General features: G+C 34.6%; 2 protein-coding genes across 7 annotated transcripts; one reads left to right on the top strand and one right to left on the bottom strand.

The window, feature by feature from the left end:
- Positions 1 to 2,645: 2,645 nt before the first annotated feature.
- Positions 2,646 to 10,894, top strand: LOC18448266 (bidirectional sugar transporter SWEET1). The gene is made up of 5 exons (XM_006858353.4): positions 2,646 to 2,699; positions 2,852 to 2,888; positions 6,942 to 7,320; positions 7,548 to 7,667; positions 10,591 to 10,894. Exons 1-5 carry the CDS (start codon positions 2,666 to 2,668, stop codon positions 10,774 to 10,776), a joined length of 756 nt encoding a protein of 251 aa, XP_006858415.1. The 5' UTR covers positions 2,646 to 2,665; the 3' UTR covers positions 10,777 to 10,894.
- A 3,860-nt stretch (positions 10,895 to 14,754) lies between these two features.
- On the bottom strand, positions 14,755 to 24,745 carry LOC18448267 (NAC domain-containing protein JA2). Of its 6 annotated transcripts, XM_088852429.1 has the most exons (8): positions 24,657 to 24,745; positions 23,518 to 23,586; positions 20,976 to 21,162; positions 19,537 to 19,814; positions 18,638 to 19,006; positions 18,082 to 18,507; positions 15,771 to 15,891; positions 14,755 to 15,395 (listed from the first exon to the last, which is right to left on the bottom strand). In XM_088852429.1, exons 2-8 carry the CDS (start codon positions 23,557 to 23,559, stop codon positions 14,980 to 14,982), a joined length of 1,839 nt encoding a protein of 612 aa, XP_088708555.1. In that variant the 5' UTR covers positions 23,560 to 23,586; positions 24,657 to 24,745; the 3' UTR covers positions 14,755 to 14,979. The 6 variants fall into 6 exon arrangements, with proteins under 6 accessions (XP_088708555.1, XP_088708554.1, XP_006858416.2 ...); XM_088852428.1 differs by lacking the exons at positions 23,518 to 23,586; positions 24,657 to 24,745 and adding an exon at positions 21,861 to 22,104 and having other exon boundaries at positions 20,976 to 21,154; XM_006858354.4 differs by lacking the exons at positions 23,518 to 23,586; positions 24,657 to 24,745 and adding an exon at positions 21,861 to 22,104 and having other exon boundaries at positions 20,976 to 21,373.
- Positions 24,746 to 25,487: the final 742 nt, after the last annotated feature.

A 25,487-nucleotide genomic window follows, 5' to 3' on the forward strand; every position in this document is an offset into this window, starting at 1 on the left:
TATCGCAAGAAGTCCACTAAGCAATCTCTCTCTAGGCAACCTATTTCGTTCGTGTCGCCGAACACACTCTCTCTCTCTCCTCTACTCTAAACCTCTCTCTCTACCGCTACTATTAAACATCGCTCTCTCTATGCCACTACTGCAAATGTTACCACTACTACAAATCCCTCTCTCTCTATCTTTCTCTCTCTACCACTATTATAAATCTCTCGCTCGTGTTACCACTACCATATACGTTTCTTTCTCGTGTTACCAATGCTATAAAGTAGGGGTGGCACTGGACTCGGACCCAATTTGGGTATATTTGACACGGGTTTGGGTATGGTTTCAACATTTTGACCCAATGAGTCTAGTCGGGGTCTAACAGCTGGATCCAAATACTATTTAGGTTTGGGTCTGGTTGGACCCGACCCATACCTATAAATTGTTGGAGATAAAATACTTCAAGCTCTATTTATTTGGGCGTATTAGGTATCATATACAACAAGAATTCATAATCATCTTTAGCTATTAAACGACAAATAAGACCACTTGAAATCCAATGGAAGATAATTGTGAACTTTGTTTTCATAATTTGAGTATATGATGGTAAAGAAAGAAAAAAAAAAAAAACTAATAGTGAGGGAGGTAATGGAACCGATCAATTTCGAGACCCGCTGGATACAGATAAAAGTCTAACATTTGGACCCGAAGAGTCGGGTCTGAATCCAAAACCTGAACTCGAATGGTATTAAGATCTTGGTCCAGGTCGACCCGGACCCATCCAATACCCGACCCGTTGCTACCGCTACTTTTGTTACTATTACTATGAACATCTCTCTCACGTGTCCACTACTATAAACATCTCTCTCAACAAACGGGTTATGAATCAAACCGAACCAACTCCACCCAAACTGCACCCCCCATCCACATTACGTGACATTTCCCACTCGCCCCAAAACTGTTAAAATCACGGGATCAAGCAAACCCAACCCAAACCAACTTTCTCTCTACTTATCACCAATATACCCTTTACTTTTCTATAGCCTCACCTCTGAACTCTAAACTAACTCCCGCATAATTTGGAGTAATATTCCCGAAATCCAAGGGTGAACCCAAGGGCATTCTTGTAACGTTGTTAAAAGGGGCGTGTTTAGGTCGTACGATGTACCGAAACCGGGTTGGATAAAAAGGAGTAGAGAGAGAAAAAAAAAAGCTGTTTAACTCCTGAGTATCAAAGTTAGAGAGAGAAAGGGGGAGTTGGCTCTAACCAGAAAACGTTTAAATGTAGCATTCAATGCCATTTTCAAGCTAGGAACTACAAGGTAAATCAATCTCCAAATTCTAGAGAGAGAGAAAATGTACCATTCATTGTCAATTTCAGGCTTGGAACTGCGAAGTAAATCTCTCCCCAAATGCCAGAGTGAGGGGGAGAGAGATGACCGCACCCAAAAGAGATATGACTCGCTTAGTATAGGACCCACCCCCGGAAGAGAGAGAGGACTCGCTACTGTAAGGATGGCAACTGGTCGGGTTGGGTCTTGATCTGGAAAAAACGATAGGGTACATGGACCCAACCGGATCTAAATTCACCTGACTAGACCCAAAAATATAGGATACTTGGCTCCAAAATTAAAATATCTATATATTCAAAATATTTCATATATTGAGACTCAAAAAATATTAATGGACTCGGACTCGGACTCGGACTTGAATCGAGACCCAATCCGCTGGATCCAATTTTTGGACCCATACCCTGCTCCAGTGGAGTTCCTTATCCATTACCACTCCTAGCTATAGACTTCAATGGGGACGAGCAAACATGAGGGGAGAGAGATAGAGAGAGAAACAACACCACCTAAGATTGAGTAGAGAGATGATCAATTAGGGGGAAAAGTTTTATATAGAGCCGAGCTCTTAACAATCAAATTTGCGCCTACCTAAAAAATTTCACTAGAAGAGGTTGTTTTGATGCTCAAATTGATCGTGTCGACATCAAGATAGATAGACATAAGAAAAAAATAAATTTCAAGTTTTGAAAATAATTTATTTTATAACACATTTTTAGACTGTAAATTTTTAAGTTTTCATAAATCGATCTACACTATTTTTGAAATTTTAAACTTTATAAATATAAATAAAAATAAATTTTAAGACTATCACAAAGATTTTCATTATTGAAATCACATTTTTGAATACCATATGAAGGCGGACTCTAATTTGATTGTCCAGAGCGCAGGCCCTATACAAACCGCACCCCCAATTAAATGGGACCTGGACCTCTTAAAGACGGAGAATGGGCATTCTGAATGTGAGAAAAGGCCTCACCTAAGCCGAAGAGAAAGGCAGATGACTCGGTATTTATAGGATCCACCAGATAAGTAAGAGAGTGGGAAAGTAAAGAAAGGCAATAATGAGAAACTATGCAGTTTTAGAGAGAGAAAGGGAGAATAAATAGTGAGGGTTAGAGAGAGAGAGAGACACTCCTCTTTTGTCCCGAGGCAAACTACCTTCTCACCACGCTTGACACCGCCACACCTTCGGATAAGGACGAAATCAATTTCTCACCCCCTCCCCTTTCGCTCTCTCTCTCTCTCTCTCTCTCTCTCTCTCTCTCTCTAACTCTAAATCTATATATTTGAACACCTACCCCCAAATCATCTTTCACTCATCAAAAACCAACCCAATGGAACTCGCACATTTCTTGTTCGGCATTTTCGGTGAGTCTCATTACTAACCTTATCTCCATTTTTCGATCGCCATTAACAATGATTTTCATGCGATTTATACTTCCATTAATGATTACATTTTAGTTTTGATCATCGATATTTAGTTCTTAATGGTTTCCTTGCTGTGTGATCTTCTCTAATAGGGAATGCGACTGCGTTGTTTCTTTTCTTGGCGCCTGTGTAAGTGAAATACTACCATTCTTTACTCTCTCTCTCTAAATCTTTTCCGTTTTTACTTTCTGTCTTCTTTTTCGTTTTATTTTTTGAGGATCTTTGTTTTAGGTCTGTGATGACTTGGTTTGAGGTCTTGTTTCCTTTTGTTTCTGTGATTGTTTAATGAGCGTAACCTTGAATGCCAAGAAGCAACCGCTGGCGCGAAAGCCATTGCGCTAACGTGCCAAGAAGCAACCCCTAACGCGCGAAAGTAAGAACTGGGTCAGCGATGACCTCGTCTACTTCGGTTCTCCATCTCGCTATAATTCGTTATGTCTATCTCGCTACAGGGTTTCAGTGTGCTATCTACAAATTGAGCATAAACTTGACGACAGTTACTGTGTTTTTGACCTAGCCAGCTCTCTCTCTCTCTCTCTCTCTCTCTCTCTCTACAGTATTTACCTCATCTTCTTCTTTCTGAAACTGTAGTACTGTTCGCTAATTAATTTCTCTAGCAACTTGTCAATATTGCTGCTCTCTCTCTCTCTCTGAAACTGTACGAGGGTTCCCTTGATTAATCTCTCTAGCAAAAGTCAGTGTTGCTGCTGCTCTCTCTCTCTGACATGAGTGCGGCTGCCCTCATTTCTTTCGCTCTCTCTCTCTGAAACTGTAGGAGGGTTCCCTTGAAATCTCTCTAGCAAATGTCAGTACTGCAGCATTGCTGCTGGTGCTGCTATCTCTCTCTATCATGAGTGCGGCTGCCGTCATTTCTTTTGCTCTCTCTCTCACCGTAACGTCAGTATTCCGTCCAGTGCCCCATTCACCCAACCACGAAGCATTCCACCGCAAACGTGCCGAAATTTCGGATCGCCTCAACTTATTTGAGCAATCTCCACGTGGACTCTGGACTCGTAAAGCCACCACTCGGAGTTCGAATCCCATTGTTGCCGCTACAAATATGAAAACTTTCGATAAAGTCAAGAAATACGAAATAAGATTTCTTTCTTATTTTCTTCATTTATTGAAATTCTTTTTTTCTCACGTTTCTGAAAAGAAAATAAAATAATGAAGAGTTTAGTTTTTTTATTTGTTTAATGATTTAAACCCAATAAAATAGTGATTTTATTTTTTTGAGCATGTATAATATGTATATCTACTTCTGTCAAAGGAGCTACCTGGGAGATTTTTTTCAACCTAATATGAATTTTGAGTTTTAATAAAATTCAAATTTTGAGTTTTGTAGTCGTTAGATCTCACCTTTAAAGATGGGACAAATAAGGGATTTGTTTGTAATATGCTTTTAAATCTTGTTTATTATTTTGGCAAAGATTGAAAAGTGTTTTGGTTATGAATACTTATTTTTAAATTTTATCTCGTTTTTGAAAAATTTTAAAAATATCTTTGGGTACAAATTAAATTTTTAAAACCTATGTTTTTTTACTACTTTTCAACTTCATTTGGATGTGTGTTGTTTAATCGTGATTTAAATACTAGATTTTTTTTTTTTTTTAAACACTTTTTAGACCGGCCCAAACCTACCCGATTAGGCCGGTTGAACCGACAAATTTACCAGTTACCGAGACCCGGTCCTTGGCGGCCTGTTTGATTTTTCTAACACTACTTTACACATTATTTTTTCAAGTGCATAAAAAAATTGGGGTAGTTTTCCATGGAAGTTAATCCCTCGGTTAAAGAAGTTATATATAAAAGTCCTAAATAGTTCTATAAGGGAGTTAATAGGCAGTATACACCTGCCGAAGCTTAACAACTTTTGGCTTTATCTTTTTATTTTTCTTTTTTTGCTTGTTAAGAATTCGTGAGGAACGCAGTTGGTTACGCAAGATTCACAGGGGACCTGTTATCTCAATTCAAATGACCGAAATACCAACATTAAATTGTGAAATGACCCTAACTTTTCTTGAAATTATCAAAGTGATTCCTCACAGGTCACAATTATCGGTCCCTAAATTTTCAAAATAAAAGATGTAGAATTAAGGAAATAAAAATTGTCTCATGCAGCATCTCCAAGTATAAAGCATCCATCTAAAGGATGAGGCAGATGAGGCAAATAAGTAGTCTTTCTAAATGGAATTAAAACTAACAGTCTAAATGTTTTTTTAATTGAATTAATATTTTTAATTTTTAAAATTTATTTATTTATTCATATTCATGATTTCCATGTTAGAGATTACATGTTTTTAAAAATTAAATTCAAAAATCCATCACAAAAATAAATATTTAAGAGGTGACTCATTTCCACATGGACTCAAAGAAACCATTTCCTTGAGGAAATATTAATGTTCCCTTACCAAAACAACCCACCCTAGTTTTTGAAGTACTCCCTAGAGTTTTATGAGATTTCTACAGGATTCGTTGGTTTTGTTGGTGTATTGCAACTTTCTTTTTTAGTATAATGGCCATATGGATAGTTTGTTGGGAAATTTGTCGGATAACTAGTCAGAGATTAACAATTTAACACTCTTGATCCATATTTTTTGGATTAATTTTAAAATACCCTAAAAAAATAACATGTGTTTTTGAGTTGGAATAGTGCGAAAATGGAAAATTGTTGAGTAGTTCATCTCTTACGGGTATTCGGATAAATTTGCCTAGTTTGTTTGCCTCTTTTCTACTTAATTCTGTGCTGAAAAATTATAATAGTTGTTATGTTTTAAATAGATAGTCCTTTATACATAGGGGCTTACATAGCATGTACAACGACAACCTCAGGAAAAATAATTACTTAGGAGGATTTTTTTTAATTCAACAGATAGGATAGATATAAGTATCAATGGATGACTATTTCAAGGAAAAAAGATTGGATTTTGAGTTATTAAACATTCTGTATATTTTCCTCCAAAATTTGGACGGTTTTTGTTTAGTCTTAGGAAATCTTCTTTTTTTTTTCAGGCACATAGAGTGTAAGTTAAAAATTTTACCTTTAAGATTGGTGGCTGGGTCATAGAGATTACATCCCAAAATTTGATATCTAAAACATAATCGTAGCATGAGTTTTGGCTGAGCAGGGTAGATAGGGAGTCTACTCCTATGGGAGCATGAAATATTTTGGGTATACAAAAACTCCAGCAAAAATAAATGAAAGAGCTCCCTTCTCTATTGCCAACCAGAATTATAAAATGCAAAACAAATAAAAACATATAGTAACTTGGGTTTTTATGTTAGGATTATTATTAGGGTTTTGTGTATATAAGGCCGGCCCTAAACAATCAGGTGTACCATCAAATAGGGCCAAAATCTATCATAAATATTTATGATGGCCTCAAAATTTATTTTCCTCTAATTATAAAATTCAAAGATTCAGAAATAGTGTAAATTGAGCATATCTATGAACACTTGAAAATATTGAAATTGACGGTCTAGATAATACATTATATATAAGATGTACTATTTCTAAAACTTGAAATCTACTTTTTCTCTTGTTCTTACTTCTTTTAATGAATTCAGTATTGAAATTTCTTCTAATTAATTTTTCAAGTACAACTTACTTTGATTGTTTAAGGCCTTACCCTTACACATAAACATTTTCCTTTACTATTTCACTCGTATAGTTTGATTTAATATCAAAACACTCATCAAAAGATATATGATCATGAGTTGAAATAGTTGTTAATGTATAAAACATTTGATAGCATATATCTTGGGTGATTTTGATAAATTTCCTGAAGTTTTATAAAAAATAATGACCCCATGTTTGAAATAAGATAAAAAAAAGGTGGATTTCTCAAATGTTTGAATTAAAGGGATTGTGTACTATGAAACCATTTATTTTTTATACGAAGAGGTAACGATCATTCCTAACAAATGTGAAATCCAAAAAAAATGCATTAACACATTTGAGAAACTTTATTTTAGACTTTGTGCCAAAACAAATGGCGCATCCTCAATCACCACACGCGTTCAAATTTAGCGGGTTAATGATGATTGTTAAATGGTTTACATATTTCCAATATTAAATAGTTTAAATATCAAGAATAATTTGATAAATTCCCCCCAAAAGAAAACATAGTAGAGAAAGCCCACCATTGTCCCTGACTCTCTAGAATGTGTAAAAATTTTCAGGATAACATTTCGAAGAATCATTGGGAGCAAATCAACAGAGGACTTCTCAGGCGTCCCTTACGTCTCCACCCTACTCAACTGTCTCTTAGCTGCATGGTACGGCCTCCCCTTTGTGTCACCTCACAACATCTTGGTGAGCACCATTAATGGGGCTGGAGCTACTATAGAGTTTGTCTTTGTCACAATCTTCCTCATCTATGCAAATCAGAAGAAGGTCAGGGTCAAAATTTTTGGCCTCCTGTGCATTGCCCTCTCTGTTTTCGCCCTCGTCGTGCTCATCTCTCTCTTCGCGCTCCATGGCCAGAGCCGGAAGCTCTTTTGTGGCCTTGCGGCCACCATATTCTCGATATGCATGTACGCCTCTCCCCTCTCTGTCATGGTGAGTGGTCATGCTTATGCTCCTTCTGGTTGATTTAGTGTTGCTGAATTCTCTCTCTAGCTTCAGTGTGTTACTAGTTAGTTGCACCTGAATTAATGCAAATGTTAGTAAGTTTCGATAAGAAAACTGTTTTAGAGAGAGAGAGAGATGTTCTAGAGAGAGAGATTTTCTTGAGAGAGATTTATTTTGAGTTGATGTTTTGTGTGGGGTGGTTGTTCTTGATACAGAGGATGGTGATACGCACGAAGAGCGTGGAGTTCATGCCTTTCTTTCTCTCTCTATTCGTCTTCTTGTGCGGTACTTCGTGGTTCATATACGGCCTCATCGGGCGTGACCCCTTTATCTATGTAAGCATCATTCTCCTTCCCTATAAATTTGGAGAAAGTTTATATAAGTGCGAGGCTCTAAACAATCAAATCAGAGCTCACCACGAAAATTTCACTGAGATTGGTTGTTTTTTTATGCTCAAATTGATCATCTCGAACTCAAGATCCATGGAAAAAATGGATTTTAAGTTTTGGAAATAATGCATCTTGTAATTGTATTTTTGGACAATCAATTTTCACTTTTCATAGATCTTCTCGATCTACACTATTGTTGAAACATTAAATTTTATAATTAGATATGAAAATATATTTTAAGATTGTCAAGTTTTCATAGATCTACTCGATCTACACTATTTATAAGCTTTAAATTTTATAATTAGAGATGAAAATATATTTTAAGGCTATCATAAAGATTTTCAATATTGAAACCGCATTTCTCAATACTATTTGAAGGTGCACATTTCTTTGATTGTTTAGAGCCTAGGCTTTATACAAACCGCGCCTTAAAAATTTACCAAGGGCCAACAAAATTATGTAGTTCCCTTCTTTTATTATTCAAATGGAATTGACGGTTAGAATTGCTTCATAATATTAAAAGAGATTGTATACTATGAGATTATTTATCATTCGGATCATATACTATGAGAGTATTTATTTTTGGTACATAGAGGTCACAAACACTTTTGGTGAGTGGATGTGAAATCTAATAGATAAAAGTGTCATACCATTTTCGAAATTTTATTTTTGATTTTTTGCCTAAACGATGACACATCTACAACCACTTGATTTCAAATCTAATGATCAATGATTATTATGAACTTCTTGTAACAAAAGTAAATGGTCTCATTGTATATATTTCCTTTATCATTGTTATAAAGATGTCACAATCACTCCTTTACGTCTCCTTTATCATTGTTCTAAAGAGATCACAATCTTGCCCTTACATCTCAAATTTGATACCTTAGGGTTTGTCATGAAGGTTTTAGAAACTGTTTGGCTTTTTTTTTAACTTTGAGTCTACTCAGTAGCGTACTTGTAGCCACCCGATTTAAAATCTGATGGACAAGAGGGATGGTAACCTTATATTAAAAGTAAATTGTCTCTTAGTATACTTCAAATTTAAAGGGCACAATTTTTACTAGTCCTAGGACTCATATGTACATATATAGCCTTTCTTCATTATTATTTTTGAGATATATTTTAGACCTAATTTTTTTGGTATAAATAATCTCTAACATGGAGAATATGAATATGTAAAAATAAATCGATTAAAACAAGTAAAAATGATAATTTTTTGAAAAATTTTCAAACATTGATTTTACATTTTTTTTTTGGAGAGACCGCACCTCCACGTCTATCTTTGAGATATCTTTGAGATGGATGTGGGATACCTCAGGGGCCACAAATGTAGCCATGCGACCACGACGCATAAACTTCTTTACCGAGTTTAAAAGTATTTTTATCTTTAATTATTTCTTATAAATTATATTTGATATGAAATTTATAAAAGAAAAAAAAATTGGAATCTCACCTCAAAAGATATTATATTTTGCCGCGAGAGTAATACTATCCATTAACTCCCTCAAGTAAAACCTAGGCATAATTTTACGACCCCCCAAATTTTGGGGATGCATCCTCTTCAACACTTATATTGCTTCAACTTCTTCAACGCTCAAGGAAAAAAAGTTCCTAATTGCACCAAGTAATTTTTCAAGCTTAAATAGGTACCCTAGAATTTTTAGAGGGTGAGAGCTTAGTGTAAGGAAATCTTAAAAATAAAAAAAAAATAACAAAAAAAAATCCAATTTTTTTGTTTGAGAATAATAATCTAATAATTCTTAGGGGTTCTAAAATTTTCGGATTGAAAAAAATAATAATTCGTCCCAAGGACGTCTTCTTACGGAGGGAGTAGCTGTCCGATACATGCTCCTACGGGAGCATGGTACACGCCTCTTTCATTTTTGTTTTTTTTTTTTTGTTTCCTTATGAAGTACGTACGGGTAGATCCCCCCGCCACATAATACAAAACCGTATCTTAACCGTCCATGTGAGGTTTGTCTCCTTCTCTCGCCTGAGATACTCAACCTGCCACCAGCGACATGGACCAATCTCGGCCGTATGTTAGCTCCTTACCCAAAGGATGAGGTTTTAATAAGGCCTAAGCTTTATGAAAACAAAATAAATCATTATCTCATATCCTCATTTGAACAGCACTTTCAATAAGAATGGAGGGTCCTACCTACGTACATGATTTAGAGAACTAAGTAGGGGGGGGTGGCGGTCAACTTGATGCCGGAGAGGCATGAGTGCAGTTCGATCTTGTGGTGGTCACCCGCTTTTTAGAATAGCCAGTAGCTATAACTAGTTTGAGTTCTATCATTGGTTTTGGCAATGGAAATATTCATGATGGCTGTAAAATCAAATTCCAACACTGAAAATAAAATTTGAAATTCAAAAAATAATACGGATCTTATACATCTATGAGCAATTAATTTTAGGCCCCCCTGAACAATCTAAATAATTTGTTACAATATACATTATTTTTAGAGTTTGAAATTTCATTTTGTTTTCACATCTACAAGGTTCAAGCTAAAATGATAGATGTAAAGGTTTTCTATTGGTTGAATTGCAATTTTCAATGAGGCTTTACTTGTTTTGATAGCGCTGAAGCCCTATCAAACCATTTTTGCTTTTTAATACACTTTAGAATGGGTCCATATCCTCCATCCACGTCAACAATGAAATATAGATGGAAAAAAGAAAAAAAAAAATTGGAAAACATAAGGGCCAGGCCTGTTTGGGGGCCCTAGCCTGGCCAGCATGCTAATTTTTGCTGCTTAGTGCTTAGTTTTTAGGCCCTATTGCCCTCCCTATTACATGATAATTAATATTAATTGGTAATTTATTGCATTTATTTTTATGATTTAATGGGAATTTTGCGCAGACTCCAAATGGGTTCGGGTGCGCCCTAGGGACCATACAGCTGATACTGTACGCCATATATAGAAAGAGGGGACCTATGGAGGGGGAGGGGGAGGGGAAGGGGAAGGAGGGCGAAGCATTGGAGATGGGGTATGCGAAGTCAGTTGATGGGCAGCAGAACCATGATGCGACCAAGGTCTCTGCTTGATTTTCTCGCTTTTCTTTCTTGCTTTATTTTCTCTTTCTGCAAGCTGTTTGTTTTCTACTAGTGTAGTCACTATCTATCACTCCAGGTTCAATTCAATGAAACGGAAAATCAAAATAAATCAATCTCTCTCTCTCTCTCTCTCTCACAATTCAATGAAAAGAATAATCAAAATCAATCGCTCTCTCTTCTAGGAGTCTTTTTGTCTCACAAGTCAGGTGCATTGGATAGAGTGGTCCTGTACAGGCCAAAATAATTTTTCAGCTCGAGCCAAATATGTATTTTACGGCAGGCTTTTCAGGTGCAGTTGTACCTTTTATTATAGAACCTAGGCCTGCTTATTACCGTAAAACATAATGAGGTAGATTTATAACATTTATGACTTTTCAAAATATAATGAGTTGTAAAGGGCATATATTTACAAAATAGATTATTGTTATTTTTTCTTTCTATATGCAGCTTGATTGCTCAGTTAAAGTACATTTATGTTTCTTATTAAAAGGCAATAGATACTTTTATCATCATTACAAAGAAATTTTTACTAATTAAAGTTCTAATAAACAAAAAAAAATTTATACAAATAAAACTCCAAGGCACTTACTTTTGAAAAGCTATTGAGATTTTGTAAGAAGTACAAAACCATGATGATTAAGCTACTTATAAAAATAACTTTTTAGTAAAAACAGTCCTTGTAACCCATTCTAATATTTTATATATATATAGAAAATTTATGGGTTTGTCTAGAGTTAATAACCCCTCAAAATACAAAAGTTAAAGTTAGAAGGGGTTGTAATGGGTGTATTTATCAAAAAGATCATTATATTTTGTTTGAAATTTTATTTTAATAGGTAATTTAACCATTAAGCAATGGTAAAATTGAAATTTTTACAAAAGTACATTGACATTTTGAAAGTTAATATCCTAGAATTTTATTTGTAAAGTGTAATTATCTTTTAGTAAAAATTTCAACTCTATCTTTTATAGAGATGACAAAAATACCCCATGTCTTGTAGTAATATTTACAAAATTCCCTTTTCACAATTTAAAAATAAAATAAAATTAGTAAATCGACCATTCACAACTCTCCTTATCTTTAGCCTTTGGAATCTTAAAGGTGGTGAAGTTTATATTTTCCTTTATTTATTTATCTATATATAATATTTAGATAAATCCCTACATCATGTTAATTTATTATATAAATAGAAAATTAAAGATAAAGATATTCCATGACACATGCACACCCTATAGTATTATGGGATTCCAAACTTTTTGGGGTATGACCTCTTCAATCAAACCTAGAAGGAAAAAAAAATACATGCAAGCATGTTCTACGTGCTTGAAAAAAATGACATCTTAAGAGTAAGCATAGAACGTCCAATTTTAATCCAAGTGTTTAGGAATTCGAAAGCCAATTTCCCTTTTTTAAAAGAATTCTCTGATGCGCTGAACTAAATCCCAATATTTCTTGCGTGAGCGAAGCTAGAGTAGATGCTCCCATTGAAGTGTGCTAATCAATCATAATCATAGCTTTTTTCACTATTTGGGGTCGGTTATATGAATCTTGATATGTCATTCTGCTCTAATCAACCACCAATATATACATATCATTAAGATGGATCAAGAATTGGATTTCAACTATGTAAGAAATTCAACGCTCAAAAAAAAAAAAAGGCAAGTTTCTCTATAAAAAAATTTCAAAGTAAAATGTTAAGAGATTGTCTACAAAGAGATCATTTATCTTTTGTATATAGAGGTCACAAACATTTTTGTCTTTTAAATTTTAAAATGTGTGGTTGTAATTTATTGTCGTATGCATCAAACATTAAAGATAGAAGTCAACTCATCCTTTTGCATATCCAATTAATTTACATAGAAGATTATATAATCACTCGATCAATTACTTCTTGGGATTGATAAAACAGGGAGGGGTCACTCGGGTTTCTTTTCTGTATGCCGACCTTGTTTCTGCATTGTTTCAATATATCCCTTCATTTCTATTGAAACTAAATGCCAGAATTATGAAATTAAGATACCCAAAATATCAAATTTCATATATAGAAACCCTAGAATTGAAGCAGTTGAAATTGAAGGAGTTGAAATTAGATGGGTTTTGGATTGCTGTGAATAAATATATGTAGCTGCAAATGTAAATCATTTGAAGCACACGTGTGCATAAATGTAAATTGATCAAATCAATCCTATATGAGTGGTTTGTGTAAGCCGCCGGTCATAAACAATTAAGGTGAGACGCGCCTCCAAATCGTGCCAAACTATGCAGTTTTGTTACCAAAACCCCTTGGGAAAGCCTAAAAAAAAAGCTGCGAAACCCCTTATGCCTAAAAAAAAAAAAAGCTAATTATAAAATTTGAAGTTTAAAAAATGGCACAAATCAAAATAGGTTTACAAACACTTAAAAATCTTAGAAATGGATGGTCAAGATAATGTTTTTACAAGACACTATTTCATAACTTTAAATCCCTTTTCTTCTACGGGATTGTATACCATAATACAAAGTCACATTTACATACAATCATCCGATGTGAAATTTGATAGCTTAGATGTGTCATAAAATTCGAGAACTTTTCATTTTTCTATTATCATACATAGCGAAGTCCTAACCATCAATTGGAATATTCTTATGCATAAAATAACCTTTTTTTTTTTTTTTTTTTAATAGATCCTTGAGGTGCATCTTTCTTCTCTGGTACAAGGTTCACACCTTATATAAACTTTTCTCAATCCTAATCTTTTCTATTGGATACATAAACCATAACTAAATGCCTAATTTACATTTACTCTTTGGGATTTGGGATCTACTTAAGAACATGGGGAATTTGAGTACCAGGCACCTAGATTTGACCATCTTTGTGCAATCCATTTTGCATATTTTTCTCATACAGTTCCAGGTTGCATTGAATTATTTTTAGAAGGCCCCCGGATTGAGGAAGCCATATCTCCAAAATTTGATATCCTAAAATTACTCCTAGGTTTTGCAAAATTGAACATGGATACATGTTGCTTCCATAAAACATATATCTTCATGGTTCTTAATAGAAAAGATTTCAAATATAAGATCAGCAACTTTAACAAAAAATTAAAGTGGGGATTGTATAGAGCCCCGCGGCTCTAAACAATCAAAATAAAACGCACCTTCAAAGAGTGTCGAGAAATATGATTTCAATACTAGAAATCTTTGTGATAATCTTAAAATATATTTTCATCTTTAATTATAAAATTTAAAACTTCAAAAATAATATAGATCGAACAAATCCGTGAAAACTTGATAATTGACCGACCAAAAATGTGTCGCATGATGCACTATTTCCTAAACTTCCATTTTTTTCTCATCTCCAAACATCTAGATGTCAAGTTGATCAATTTTGAGGATATTTGGACATCAAAATAACCTCTTCTAGTGAATTTTTTTAGGTAGGCTCTAATTTGATTGTTTAGAGCCTCGGCTCTATATCAACTTTTTCCATTGGTAGGGCAAGAAACCAAATCATGAAATGTGACAGAACACTTATCATGAAATATCAGAAGAAAATTATAGGTTAAAAGTTTGAATAGAGAGGCATCAAAATAACTACCCAGAGTAAATTTGGAATAGGGAGACAGTAACCATTGTCTTCCATTGATTAAAAAGACTAGGGTCACAATCCCAGGTGAGTGACTAGGGGTGGCAATGGACCCAGACCTGACCTGGGATCAGAGGGGTAGACCCGATCTAGGGGTCCAAAAAGTGGATCTGGCAGGTTAGGTCCCTGGTTTATTGATTACAGGCTATCCAAGGTACTATTCCAAAATTCTAGATAATCAAAACTAAGCATTCACAACAAAGTTCAAAATTCAAAATAAAGAAACATTATAATAAAAACCAAGTGCATAGATCAACATGCAAAATATCTCATTTATCAAATCATCAAGAAGCCACACTAACTAAATCATGTTAAGCATTAAGGCCGGGGAAATAGGAGCATATAAAAGTAAACAACCCAGTAGCAACTGATCGCTCAAATAATCCATCACAAAATTATTGTTCTCAGATGTTTATCACACTGCAAATAAATACATGACATTAGATACTAATGTTTCAATATAAAACACTACAAAAAACATACTCTCACTTTTCCTATCGTTCTTTTTTCGCCCTTTATTCCAGCTTTTCGATATGACATTCTTGTCTCTTTAAAACGACTGCAAGTTCTAAGGCATCAGATGATTCCATCCATACCCGGCAATCTTGATTCCAATCACAAAGACAAAGACCCACATCAGAGCTGATGCAGCACCCAAGATAAACACAAATGTGAGCCCGTTTTTTGGATCAGCCCTTCTCATCTTCCTTTCTACATATTTCTTGTCGGCCTTAGAGACAACATTACAGCATTCGCAGTTCGATTTTCCACATTTATTCAACAAATCATGCTCTAGTTTTACATGGGTAACAGCCATGCCCGTCCTTACATGAATAGAGCTCTTCCTTGAAGCTTCAGCATCTCCAACAAACTTGCCTCTGCTAACAGCAGACGGGTACTCAGCTGCTGATGCAGCTCGTGCTGGGATAGAACCCAAAAGATAATGTCCTATTGAATAGTGTTCCTCTTCACTGTGATTGGAATCTGGAGGGGAAAATGATTACCATGAGGACATTAGCTACCCAACAAATATGACTCTGTAAAACCAGAATCAAACCTGCTCCTCTGCCTTCATCTTAAGACCAGAGGGTACAGAATAGGTAGGAACTCCTTGAAGATGCACGTATATACATTCACACTACAAAGGGGGAAAAGCTAAATAATATGAGCAAAACAGTGAGGAAAAGAAAAAGTATTTAGAGCGACTTAAGCCAAGAACAAAAGCATGGCTCAATGATTTCCTTTATTCTGGGTGTCTACAACTTTTTCCATTTCTAATGGTAGAAGAATTTGCTCAGCACAAGTTCAATTGCATATTTTCTTTTGATGAACACCAAGGCCTATAAGCAACAACTTTACCTGTTGCCGGGTTTTGCATGCTACAACCAGCCCCAGTTTTATCAGAATTTTTGAAAAAATATGTGGTAGGTGCCACTTCAGGTTGAAGTTCCCAATTAAAACTGTCACCAACTCCACCAGTCTGCCAGGATAGCAAGTCACAAGAATCAAGTCAACAGCTTAAAAAATGAAGAATATAAACTAAAACAATATATGCATCTACTATGGACTTGGGTTAAGAAATGCTTATATGCAGCCACAATGTAATGTACTAGAAACGATACAAATTATGTGATTTAATCATCCATGATCTTTCTTCTTCTTCTTCTTTTTTTTTTTTTTTTTTTTGTTTTTCTTTTTTTTAATGCCAGTCATCTATAGTCACATATTGAACACCAAAAAGACCCAGTAATCCATGGGGACTGAGAACCAAAAGCTAATCTTCATGGTGTCACCAAAATGCTACAACAAAGCAATGGCAACATGGAGGGTCTGCAAAACTTGGGTGTTGATGCTAGACTAACATTTCAAATGACATTCACATATGCTTGTACAAGAATGTACAATCATAAAAAAGAAAATCATATCCTGTTTTAGTATAAGCATAAAGTAAATGAGTGACTAGATTAAAACATAAATGTGAATGGCTTTTATATAAGTTTAAAACAAGTACTCAGTTAGTCATAGAAAGAACCTACGGGCGAAAACATTAGCAAACTCTACTGATACTAAGTACATGTCATGTCAACTACAATCTAATAAATCAAACCAATCAGATCACTCCTTAGTCCAGCACAAGTTGATTCAACAGATTTTTTCCGTTTGATACATAATCCAGTATGTGTATTTCCTCCTGGATATAAAAAATGTCCAATTCCCAAAGGTTAAATCATACGAAAATGAAAGTTGGGGTTGTTCCAAATTGAGTCAAAGAGCTAATCAGGTGTGATATTCATGATAACAAAAGAAACCACCAAGCAATACTTGATTACCACACAAAAAACAACGAACACCTTTGACAGCGGCAACATATGGCTTCTCCCCTCTAGTATGGTCCATCAGGTTCATCTAAACCCCAAGGTTGCATGATTTGGCAACAAGCCCACCAATGATTACCAAATATAAAAATGGTCTCTCTACTCTGATCCCCACAAAATACATGACCATGAGGGTCATCACCTTCCAAGCATTAAATTGTATATATAAGAAAAGAGGAGATCCATCAGGGTATAACATGACTTCCATGGGAGGTACCACTCTCACCATCACTTTTAAACCCAATAAAGGGAAGAAGAAGACCCTAATCCACTGTGATCATGAGGATTACATTATATTTCACTAAAATAAGGGCTTCTTTGGATGCACTCATTCCCACTGATAATGATGATGAATTATCTTTTACTTGGCAGTTCCCTCATAAAATTATATGACATACACTTATAGGCAGTTTTACATACAAGTTTATCTTTCCGAAAAGCTGTTTTTACTTTATTCGCAGTAATTTACTGAAAACCACTTGTTTTTAGCTGGAAATAATTAAAAATAGTTGAAAAACACTGACAAAATCTAAGTTCATTAAATAATATCACATATCATAAAAGTTATGTGCCAAATAGCTAACATAACAAATATTATGCAGAGCACATTAGACAAACCCAAAGAAAGGAAAATGCGAGCAACTGTAAGTGAAAAACAGATAGAAAATTTTCCAATGGGAATCCCTCAAGGTAGAACACGAATACACAAGAAATAAGCTTACATTTTACAAAACATTGTTTAGATCTTCACTTGATATGTGTGTGTGCGCAGAAAGACACTTAAAAACACCCACGAGCAACTTTCTACAGCACCTTGCTCATGGCTCCTCACCACCCAAAATCCTCCAAACGGCTATAATTGTCCAATAGTGCTTGAATATATTTCTTACATGTCATATTAACCTCAAATTTGGAGATATGTACCTCAGCAACGCATGCCTCCAAAAATCTAAAAAAAAAATACAAATGACAAACATACCCATGTGAATGCTTAAGCGGTAGCTTGGTTATTTTAGTTTCTGATAATTATTTTATTTTTGTTTTGGTGCATGATAGTCAGACTTACACAAAACCAAATTTCAAGTAAATTTGATATGTAGGAAAATATTAAAATTCAAACACTATGTTATTGATCCTTTGTAATAGGTGTATGTGCATCTTAGTGGGGCAAAAATATACATTCACAAATAGAGATTATGCAACCCCAGTTTCACTAGACAGTGTTATTGATCATGCCAAAATATGAACAAAGGATACTCATCAATGCAAAGGAACAAAATGTTCTAGAATCATACCTTGACAACCATATTCAGTTTATCATCAATCACAGAGTTTTTCTCTATCATCATGAGAGGTGACAAGTTCTCAGAGTTGGGACAAAAACCCGCAGCATCCAAGTTGACTGGAGAATCAAAAAGGCCTAAAGCAGTTGGATTGTCATAAAAATCATAAATATCAAACATGTCACTAGGCATCTCAAAACTGGGCTGATCAGAATCTACAGGTTTCACAAGATCATTCAATTCCAGATAAGAGCCCTCTTCCATTGCAGGAATCATCTGAGGCAAACCATATTCATCTTCAACATTACTTGACATATAAGAGTCAGTCACCCCTTCAAGTTCTTTTTGACTATTGATGTCCCCTAAGTCCTTGTAAATATCATACCCATCCACATTTCCAACATCTTCGGCCGCACTTTTAGGTGGAGACTCCATATTCTACAAGAAGATCCAGTCAGGAAAATATATATGATGAAGAATATTTTTATAATTTAAAAACAATTATAAACACATCACGAAAGAAAGTGCATGCATACACATGCACATACACACCAATTTCACTTCTTACCATGTTAGGGCTATTATTATTAGCTCCATCAAACTCCAGCATAGAATTATCGATCTCATCTGATCCTTTCAGTGGGTTTTCTATAAGGGTATTATGGCTCTCAACCAAACCAGAAATCCCAGATGGTTGTGGATCTGGCCCAAGTAAAAAGCCACTATCTTTTCTGGCCCCGACATCAGTGTCAGTGTCATGCGTTTCAAACCCAGGGAGAAGAGATGCTTGATTGGTCAAGGCCAGAATTAAAGCCTCAAAACCTGGCATTTTTTCATATTTGTCCCATTCCTCTTCTTTGAAGGGAGCTCCATATTGCGCTCCATTTTTGGGACCTGAACCACTCTTCTTAAACAATCTACACAGCACAAATGCATCCTGCAATCATAAAAGAAATCTTTATTACAAGAACACAGTCATCTATAAATATGAGATCAAAATTAGCAATGAACAATAACAAGATGTTTATCATAATTTAACAGCTAAATAAACAACAATATGAGGATTAAATGAATTAAATCATTCCACAAAAATTTCAGTCCATAGACCTAATAGTGAAAACATGATCTTTTTTTTTTTGGTGACCGCAGTCAATTTCACATCCATCACATGGAGAAATATTTCTTCTTTTTTTGGGGGGGGGAAGGGGGGGGGCTAAACATAGAGCAGTCATAGTCACATGCACCATGTCTAATATTGATTACATGCATTGGAGTTATTCATCATATTTTGACTATTTAATTATCTAGTAAATCTTGCTAAGATGATATTATCATAAGAAAATTCAGGAGAATTCGGGAGACTGTTCCACATGATTATCAGCTTTCTAAGATTCCCAAAAAGTGTTTCATGAAAAGCAATCATAGTTTTTTTTTTTTTTTCCTAAAACTAAAAAACACTAAAGTTACCTGAGAGATGCTTGGGTCAACCATATTAGCATCTTCAAGCCGGTATTCATGCATAACCCAATTTGTCCGCTCCCCATTTGGTGCCCGGCCTATGTGGAAAACAAGGGTCTTTTTCATCCCCACTTTCCGAGAAGCAAGACAAACAGGCCTATCCTTTCCAGTTGTTTTCCAATACCCAGTTTCAGTAGCGCGATTCGTCCTAGGCCCATTTGAATATTTGCGATCACGTGGACAGTAGAAATACCATTCACGATCTCTGCTTTTTAGGAAAGATTTCTCTGCAAGCCCCAGAGAAAAAAATGCGAGATAAGAAATCATAACTAATGGCCATGGGAACCAACTCTACAAGAGCAAGTCAGTCATCATGAAAATTTATCAATTAGGCAGATAAAGCACTGAATGTCTTAAACAGATTGTCATTACCAACCTATATTTAAATTTGTGTCCAACATCTGAATCTGAACTCCAAAGAAGATGGCAAAATTATAAACATTTACCAGACATCTCTCTCTCTCTCTCTCTCTCTCACACACACACACACACTCGTCTCTCTCTCTCTCACACACACACACACACAAACACACACGCTCGTAAGTTACATTTTTCAGATAACTTGAATAATTGACCTCACCCCTCCTTGTAAATACAGATATCAAAAGACACACATGTACAAGTGTACATGTCCACGCATTGGCAATAGCAAATTAGCTTATGGAACCCCAAGGGGAGGGGGGGAATCTGATATTCAAATAAAGCATCATATAAAAATCTCTGCCACATCATAACTGTAATGCAGGGTCAACATATCCAAGTCAAAAACTAAAGCAAATAATTGGCCAACTAAAGATGATCCTGACTGAATATGTATAACAACAATAAGATGAAAAAGGAAAAAAATCTCTCTAACTCACACAGAGCATCACCAAAGGTCAACATTTCTAAGTGTTAAATAATCAAAAAAGAGCATTTGTTTTGCCAAGAGTTTGTTTGATTGGTAGAACTTTTTGGGAGCGGAAAACCCAAGTTCCACCAAATGAAACTTCCGTTTGATTTCACATGTGGAAGCCACAAAATGGAAGGAGCACATTCCATGAGTGTAATTCCATGTTATTTTTGGAAGCCGCCCCGTCCATGCTTGGGGAAGCCAAGCAGGGAAGGGCGACGTCCATACTTTGTGGGAGAGGGGGCTCAAACAAATATGCAACAATATCCTCTCAGCTAAGTAGACTAATTCTTTTGGAAGAGAAAATGTATACATATTTGCCATGTAGACTAATTATCCATCAAAATCGCTACAAACAACACACAAAACTAAAAACAAAAGGAGAGATATCCTACAAGTGGAACATCAAAAAAAAAACTCAAACTAAGAAAACAAAGAATGATTTATACGATTGAAAAGTTCATAATCCATAAGAAAGTTTCAAAGAAGACTGCACCTGGAAGATCCCAAGGTGCATGCTTGTACAAATCAACCTCAGCAATGACATCAAATAGCATGCGACGCCCCAAAACTTTTCTCTTCAAATAGAAACCAACCAACTCTTCATCAGTTGGATGAAACCGAAAACCTGGTTGCAGCAATAATCTCTCCATGCAAAAAGTAATCAACAAGTCCCTGTGTTTCTATCAAAACTCAAAAAAACTCAGAATTTTTTGTTCCAAGAATCAAAGAATAAAATCAAATTTCCTTCATGTGGTCTCTCTGAGAAAGTAATGAAAAAAGGGCTTTCAAGTCCAATGCCGGAACAAGCAACGGCCTCGACAAATGAAACGGCAACGACGTTTAAGGAGAAATCTATGAGGATCAATACCAAGATACATAGACATTGACGCCCTGTTCGAATTGAAGCAAAATAAAATCAAATAGATTATTAAGTAAATAACAAAAAATGGGCATGATAAGATGAATAACATGCATGGGTGGATTGAAGATATCCATTAAAACCTACTCAAAACACAATCAAAACATCAAACTCAATAACTTTTTTTCAAACTCAAAAACTTTTTTTCAAACTCAAAAACCTTTATTATGAAAAAAAGGATGGGTCTTCTGCACATAATAGAATAAACACCTACAACAACTAAATGAACAACTGTATGCACTAATACTATGTTAATTACTTCATTCAAAGGGTATGAGATAAAGTGAATATGATACAGAGATGGGTTAAGAAAAAAAAAAAAAAAAAACCCTAAATGCAGAAGACAGCTCGAGAGATTGGATGATACAGAAAACAAGCAAGACAAGAGGTTTATCGATTTAAAGCAGAAAATGAAGTAAATAAACAGAAAACAAAGGTTTTAGGGTTTAGAAGACGTGCCTGGAAGACGAAAGGGGGATGAAGAACTGGAAGCTGAGAGCTTCAGCTGATAACCCTTCCGTTTTAGAGGGAAAAACGAAAGAAAACACGGGTGTACGCGGCATCATATACACCATTTAGAGAGAGAGAGAGAGAGGGGGAGAGAGAAAGATAGAGAGAGAAAGCGCAGTGCAGTTTCCCGCTTGCGCATGAGAATCGTCCGACGGACTCTTCTTCACCGTATTGGTCAATATGAGAGAGACACGGGGAAAATATGCATAAAAAGTTAATTTAATAAAATAAATGTTGTGGGATGGTCAAGAGTGAACATATTATACTTATACGCCCTCGGCAAGGGATGGGCATTTTGATTGATATGAAGTTCTGGATTCATTGGATCACTTCAAATTCTCCAAATGAGTATTTCCGAAAGGAAAAAAAAGAAATAAAAGATAGATTTTTAGTTTATATGTGTTTAGATTTGGCTATATGGAAATTGTATGGTCTATGTTTGATGGGAGATTTTTTTTTTTTTTTTTTTTCTTCTTTATAAGGTTAATCTTGAGCATAATTCTTAAGACTGGACCAAACCAGTGAGTCTGGACTAAATAAATTTAATTTGGTGAAAAATAATCAAAATCTATTGTTTGATCAATTTTGAACAATCAAACTAGTTATTTTAACTAATTAAACTAATTAAATGGATTTATGTGATTTTATAATATATTTTATATTTAAAAATATTATTTTTTCTTTGTTTTTAAATTCGATCTAACTAATTTAGAAGGGAGTTGGACCAGTTTAATAAAATCAAGCCTGAACGGGATCAGTAAATCTGAATGATCTATCTTGCCACCAAATGATTTGGCACGTCCGATCCAAAGCTAGAATCTCATTTGGTAAAAGAATGGTTAAAAGAGTGATCATTTTTTTACCAAATGAGATTCCAATGGTTTATGTGAGTCATTCATCTTAAATATTAACATCAAAAAATGACCACCCAACTAAAATATGAAATTGATGGTATAAAAGATTTTAAAGGAAAAAAATTGAAACTTTAAAATTTTTTTTTTTTTTTTCATGTCTAAGGTCACGATGGCCTAGACCATTGATATTTGAAAAATTGGATCCAAAATCCATTTTAAGAAGGACTTTAGAGGGGAAGCAAATGCACAATTGTGCCAATTGACTCATTAAAACTCCACCTTTTCAAAATTATTTTTATAATTACTTATATTTCTATTTTAAAATTCTATTCAACTATTTATTTAATATGTCTTGAAACGATTTTAACTAAACCAAAACTCATTGTGAGATAAAAATACCACTTATTATAACTTGCGCACCACAAGATTTACATCCCCTAAAAACGTTTCAAACATAACTTTTACCAATAGAGTAAATAGTAATCCCGCGGGAGCATATCATCTTCTTAATAAGATCTCGAAAAACTAGCAGTATATTCCGTTTCACATGTATTAGAGAGAGGAGCTCATCTAGAAGGGTCTATATTACTATTGACGTTCGCGATTTTTCTCTCTTAAACCATTAATCGACTTTGGCACGTGCATGTTCGCCCTTTTAAATATTGCTTTCTCAAGGAGCCCTCTTCCCTAATTACAAATTAAGAGATTCTCTTTTGTAATTAAAAAAAAGGAGAACTGCAATTTAAAAATACCATGATTTCTTGCATTAGCTCTTGAGGAGTCATTGTGCTCATTCGATTCAAGGTGCACTTCAATTATGCCTGAAACAAAAAACCAAGGTAAATATAAAACTTAAGGGCCCTTTCTGTAAATACTGGAATAGATAAATATAGAGAGCAAATACGGGGAGTAAACAAATTAGTCATGGTGAGCACTGTAAATCCTAGTTTGTGTTTTCTAACTGTCCACCTCCCCCAAAAAAATAAATACTAAGTAATAAATAAATAATATATATTTATAGAGAAAGGTTTCTATACTTCCTCTGCAGTATAGAAAATCTATGCTTCCCCTACCATTCGTCTAATTTTGATCAAGTGAGTCATTCATCGTTTGATCTAACGCCTCAGAGTATTTTATTTTTAATTTTGTTTATACAAATTCTATGAATATGAAATTTGGTACGTTCCATCTTCTCATTGGGGGGGGGGGCGCACTTATAAAAAAATGTTAAAAATAATTTTTTGATAAAATCTAATTATGAAAATACCCTTTGAATATTTCAATGGTATTTTGATCATTTTATTTTATTGTGAATATTTTTTTATATTTTTTTACAAATATATATATATATTATTTTTAGTGAACAATTTAAATATGAGAAAAAAGCATTAATGCTACATGTCACAAATAAAATAGTACACAACATAAAGACGGTGAAGATCGTAAAAAAAAAAAACTGATTTTTTTGTTATTACCCTACCAATCCTCCAGAAGACAATATTTTAGAAAAACTTTGTGGTGCATGATGAAAATTAGCCCTGGATGCTATATATTATGGTTCAATAATATAGTTTTATTATAACATCATCTCTATTGATGATACTTATAATGTAAGACATTTTGAGCAACTACTAATAACTTTTATAAATAAATTTTCATGAGATTTCCATTTGAAAGAAACAAAAACTAGGTGAGTTTGTGACCTGGTCATTTAATCATTCAGCCAAGCTCTTGTGAAACAATAAGTATGTGAAACCACATATTTCAGCAGACTAGCATTGCTCACATGGATGAAAATTTGAACATTGAATCTAAGAAATAACTTTTGCTTATTGATAAAATATTTTTTCTAATGTATTAAAAATCAAGAAACTGTAGAGTCAAGAATTACCTGCTCTCAAAATCTTGTGAAGCACCACTGCTGCACAAAGGATTTGAGTCTGAACAATGCCATTTCCTTGTGCATTTTAGCTTTTTATAGCGCTGAAATGCGTGCACTAGCGATAATCACAAAGAGCATTCTAGAACAATTTCTTGCATTTCAACCACGTTGCCCACGGGCACGCGTGTTCCCGGGGAATCGCTTTTATCATCATAAAAAAAGCTTACTAAAATTGCAGTGGATAAGCATTAGTATTAATGTTTATTTATTAAGTTTCTAATCTGTGTGCATGCACTCAAAATGTCCTCCCTTTTATCATTAGTCTTTCTTACACAATATTCTAATACTCAAGTGTATCTACCTCATACACTCTCTACACCTCTATCCATTGCCATTTTTGCAATAATCATCTTTATCTTCTTATCTCTCTGCCACTGTATTGTGTTGTATTTACTAATTCACGACAAAATTTCAATATATATAGCCTTGTTTTCGACACAACTTTTGAGCCATCTATAATGGTCTTTTTGTTGCTTACCGAATAGAGGTCTTAACCATTACGTTACAGCAACTATATGCCCACCACATTAATCAACTTGCTTAAGCATATATACAGAGCTCTTTGCCTTTAAATGCCTAGTGGTTATGATATTTGCTTCTTCTTTTTTTGCACCAATGACATTTAAAAGATAAATTTATAAAAATAAACCGTTTTGAAATTTATCAAATTACACATAGGGTAAAATATCAAATATTTAAACTTTTACAATGTATCTTGATAAACTTCTCTAGTTAAAAATTTAGAGATATTAATATCAAATTGTGGATCTTTATAAATAA

The sequence above is a fragment of the Amborella trichopoda genome, chromosome 11 (assembly GCF_054954075.1).
Source record: "Amborella trichopoda isolate Santa Cruz 75 chromosome 11, AtrichopodaSantaCruz75HAP2 v2.0, whole genome shotgun sequence".
NCBI classification, from domain to species: Eukaryota; Viridiplantae; Streptophyta; class Magnoliopsida; order Amborellales; family Amborellaceae; genus Amborella; species Amborella trichopoda.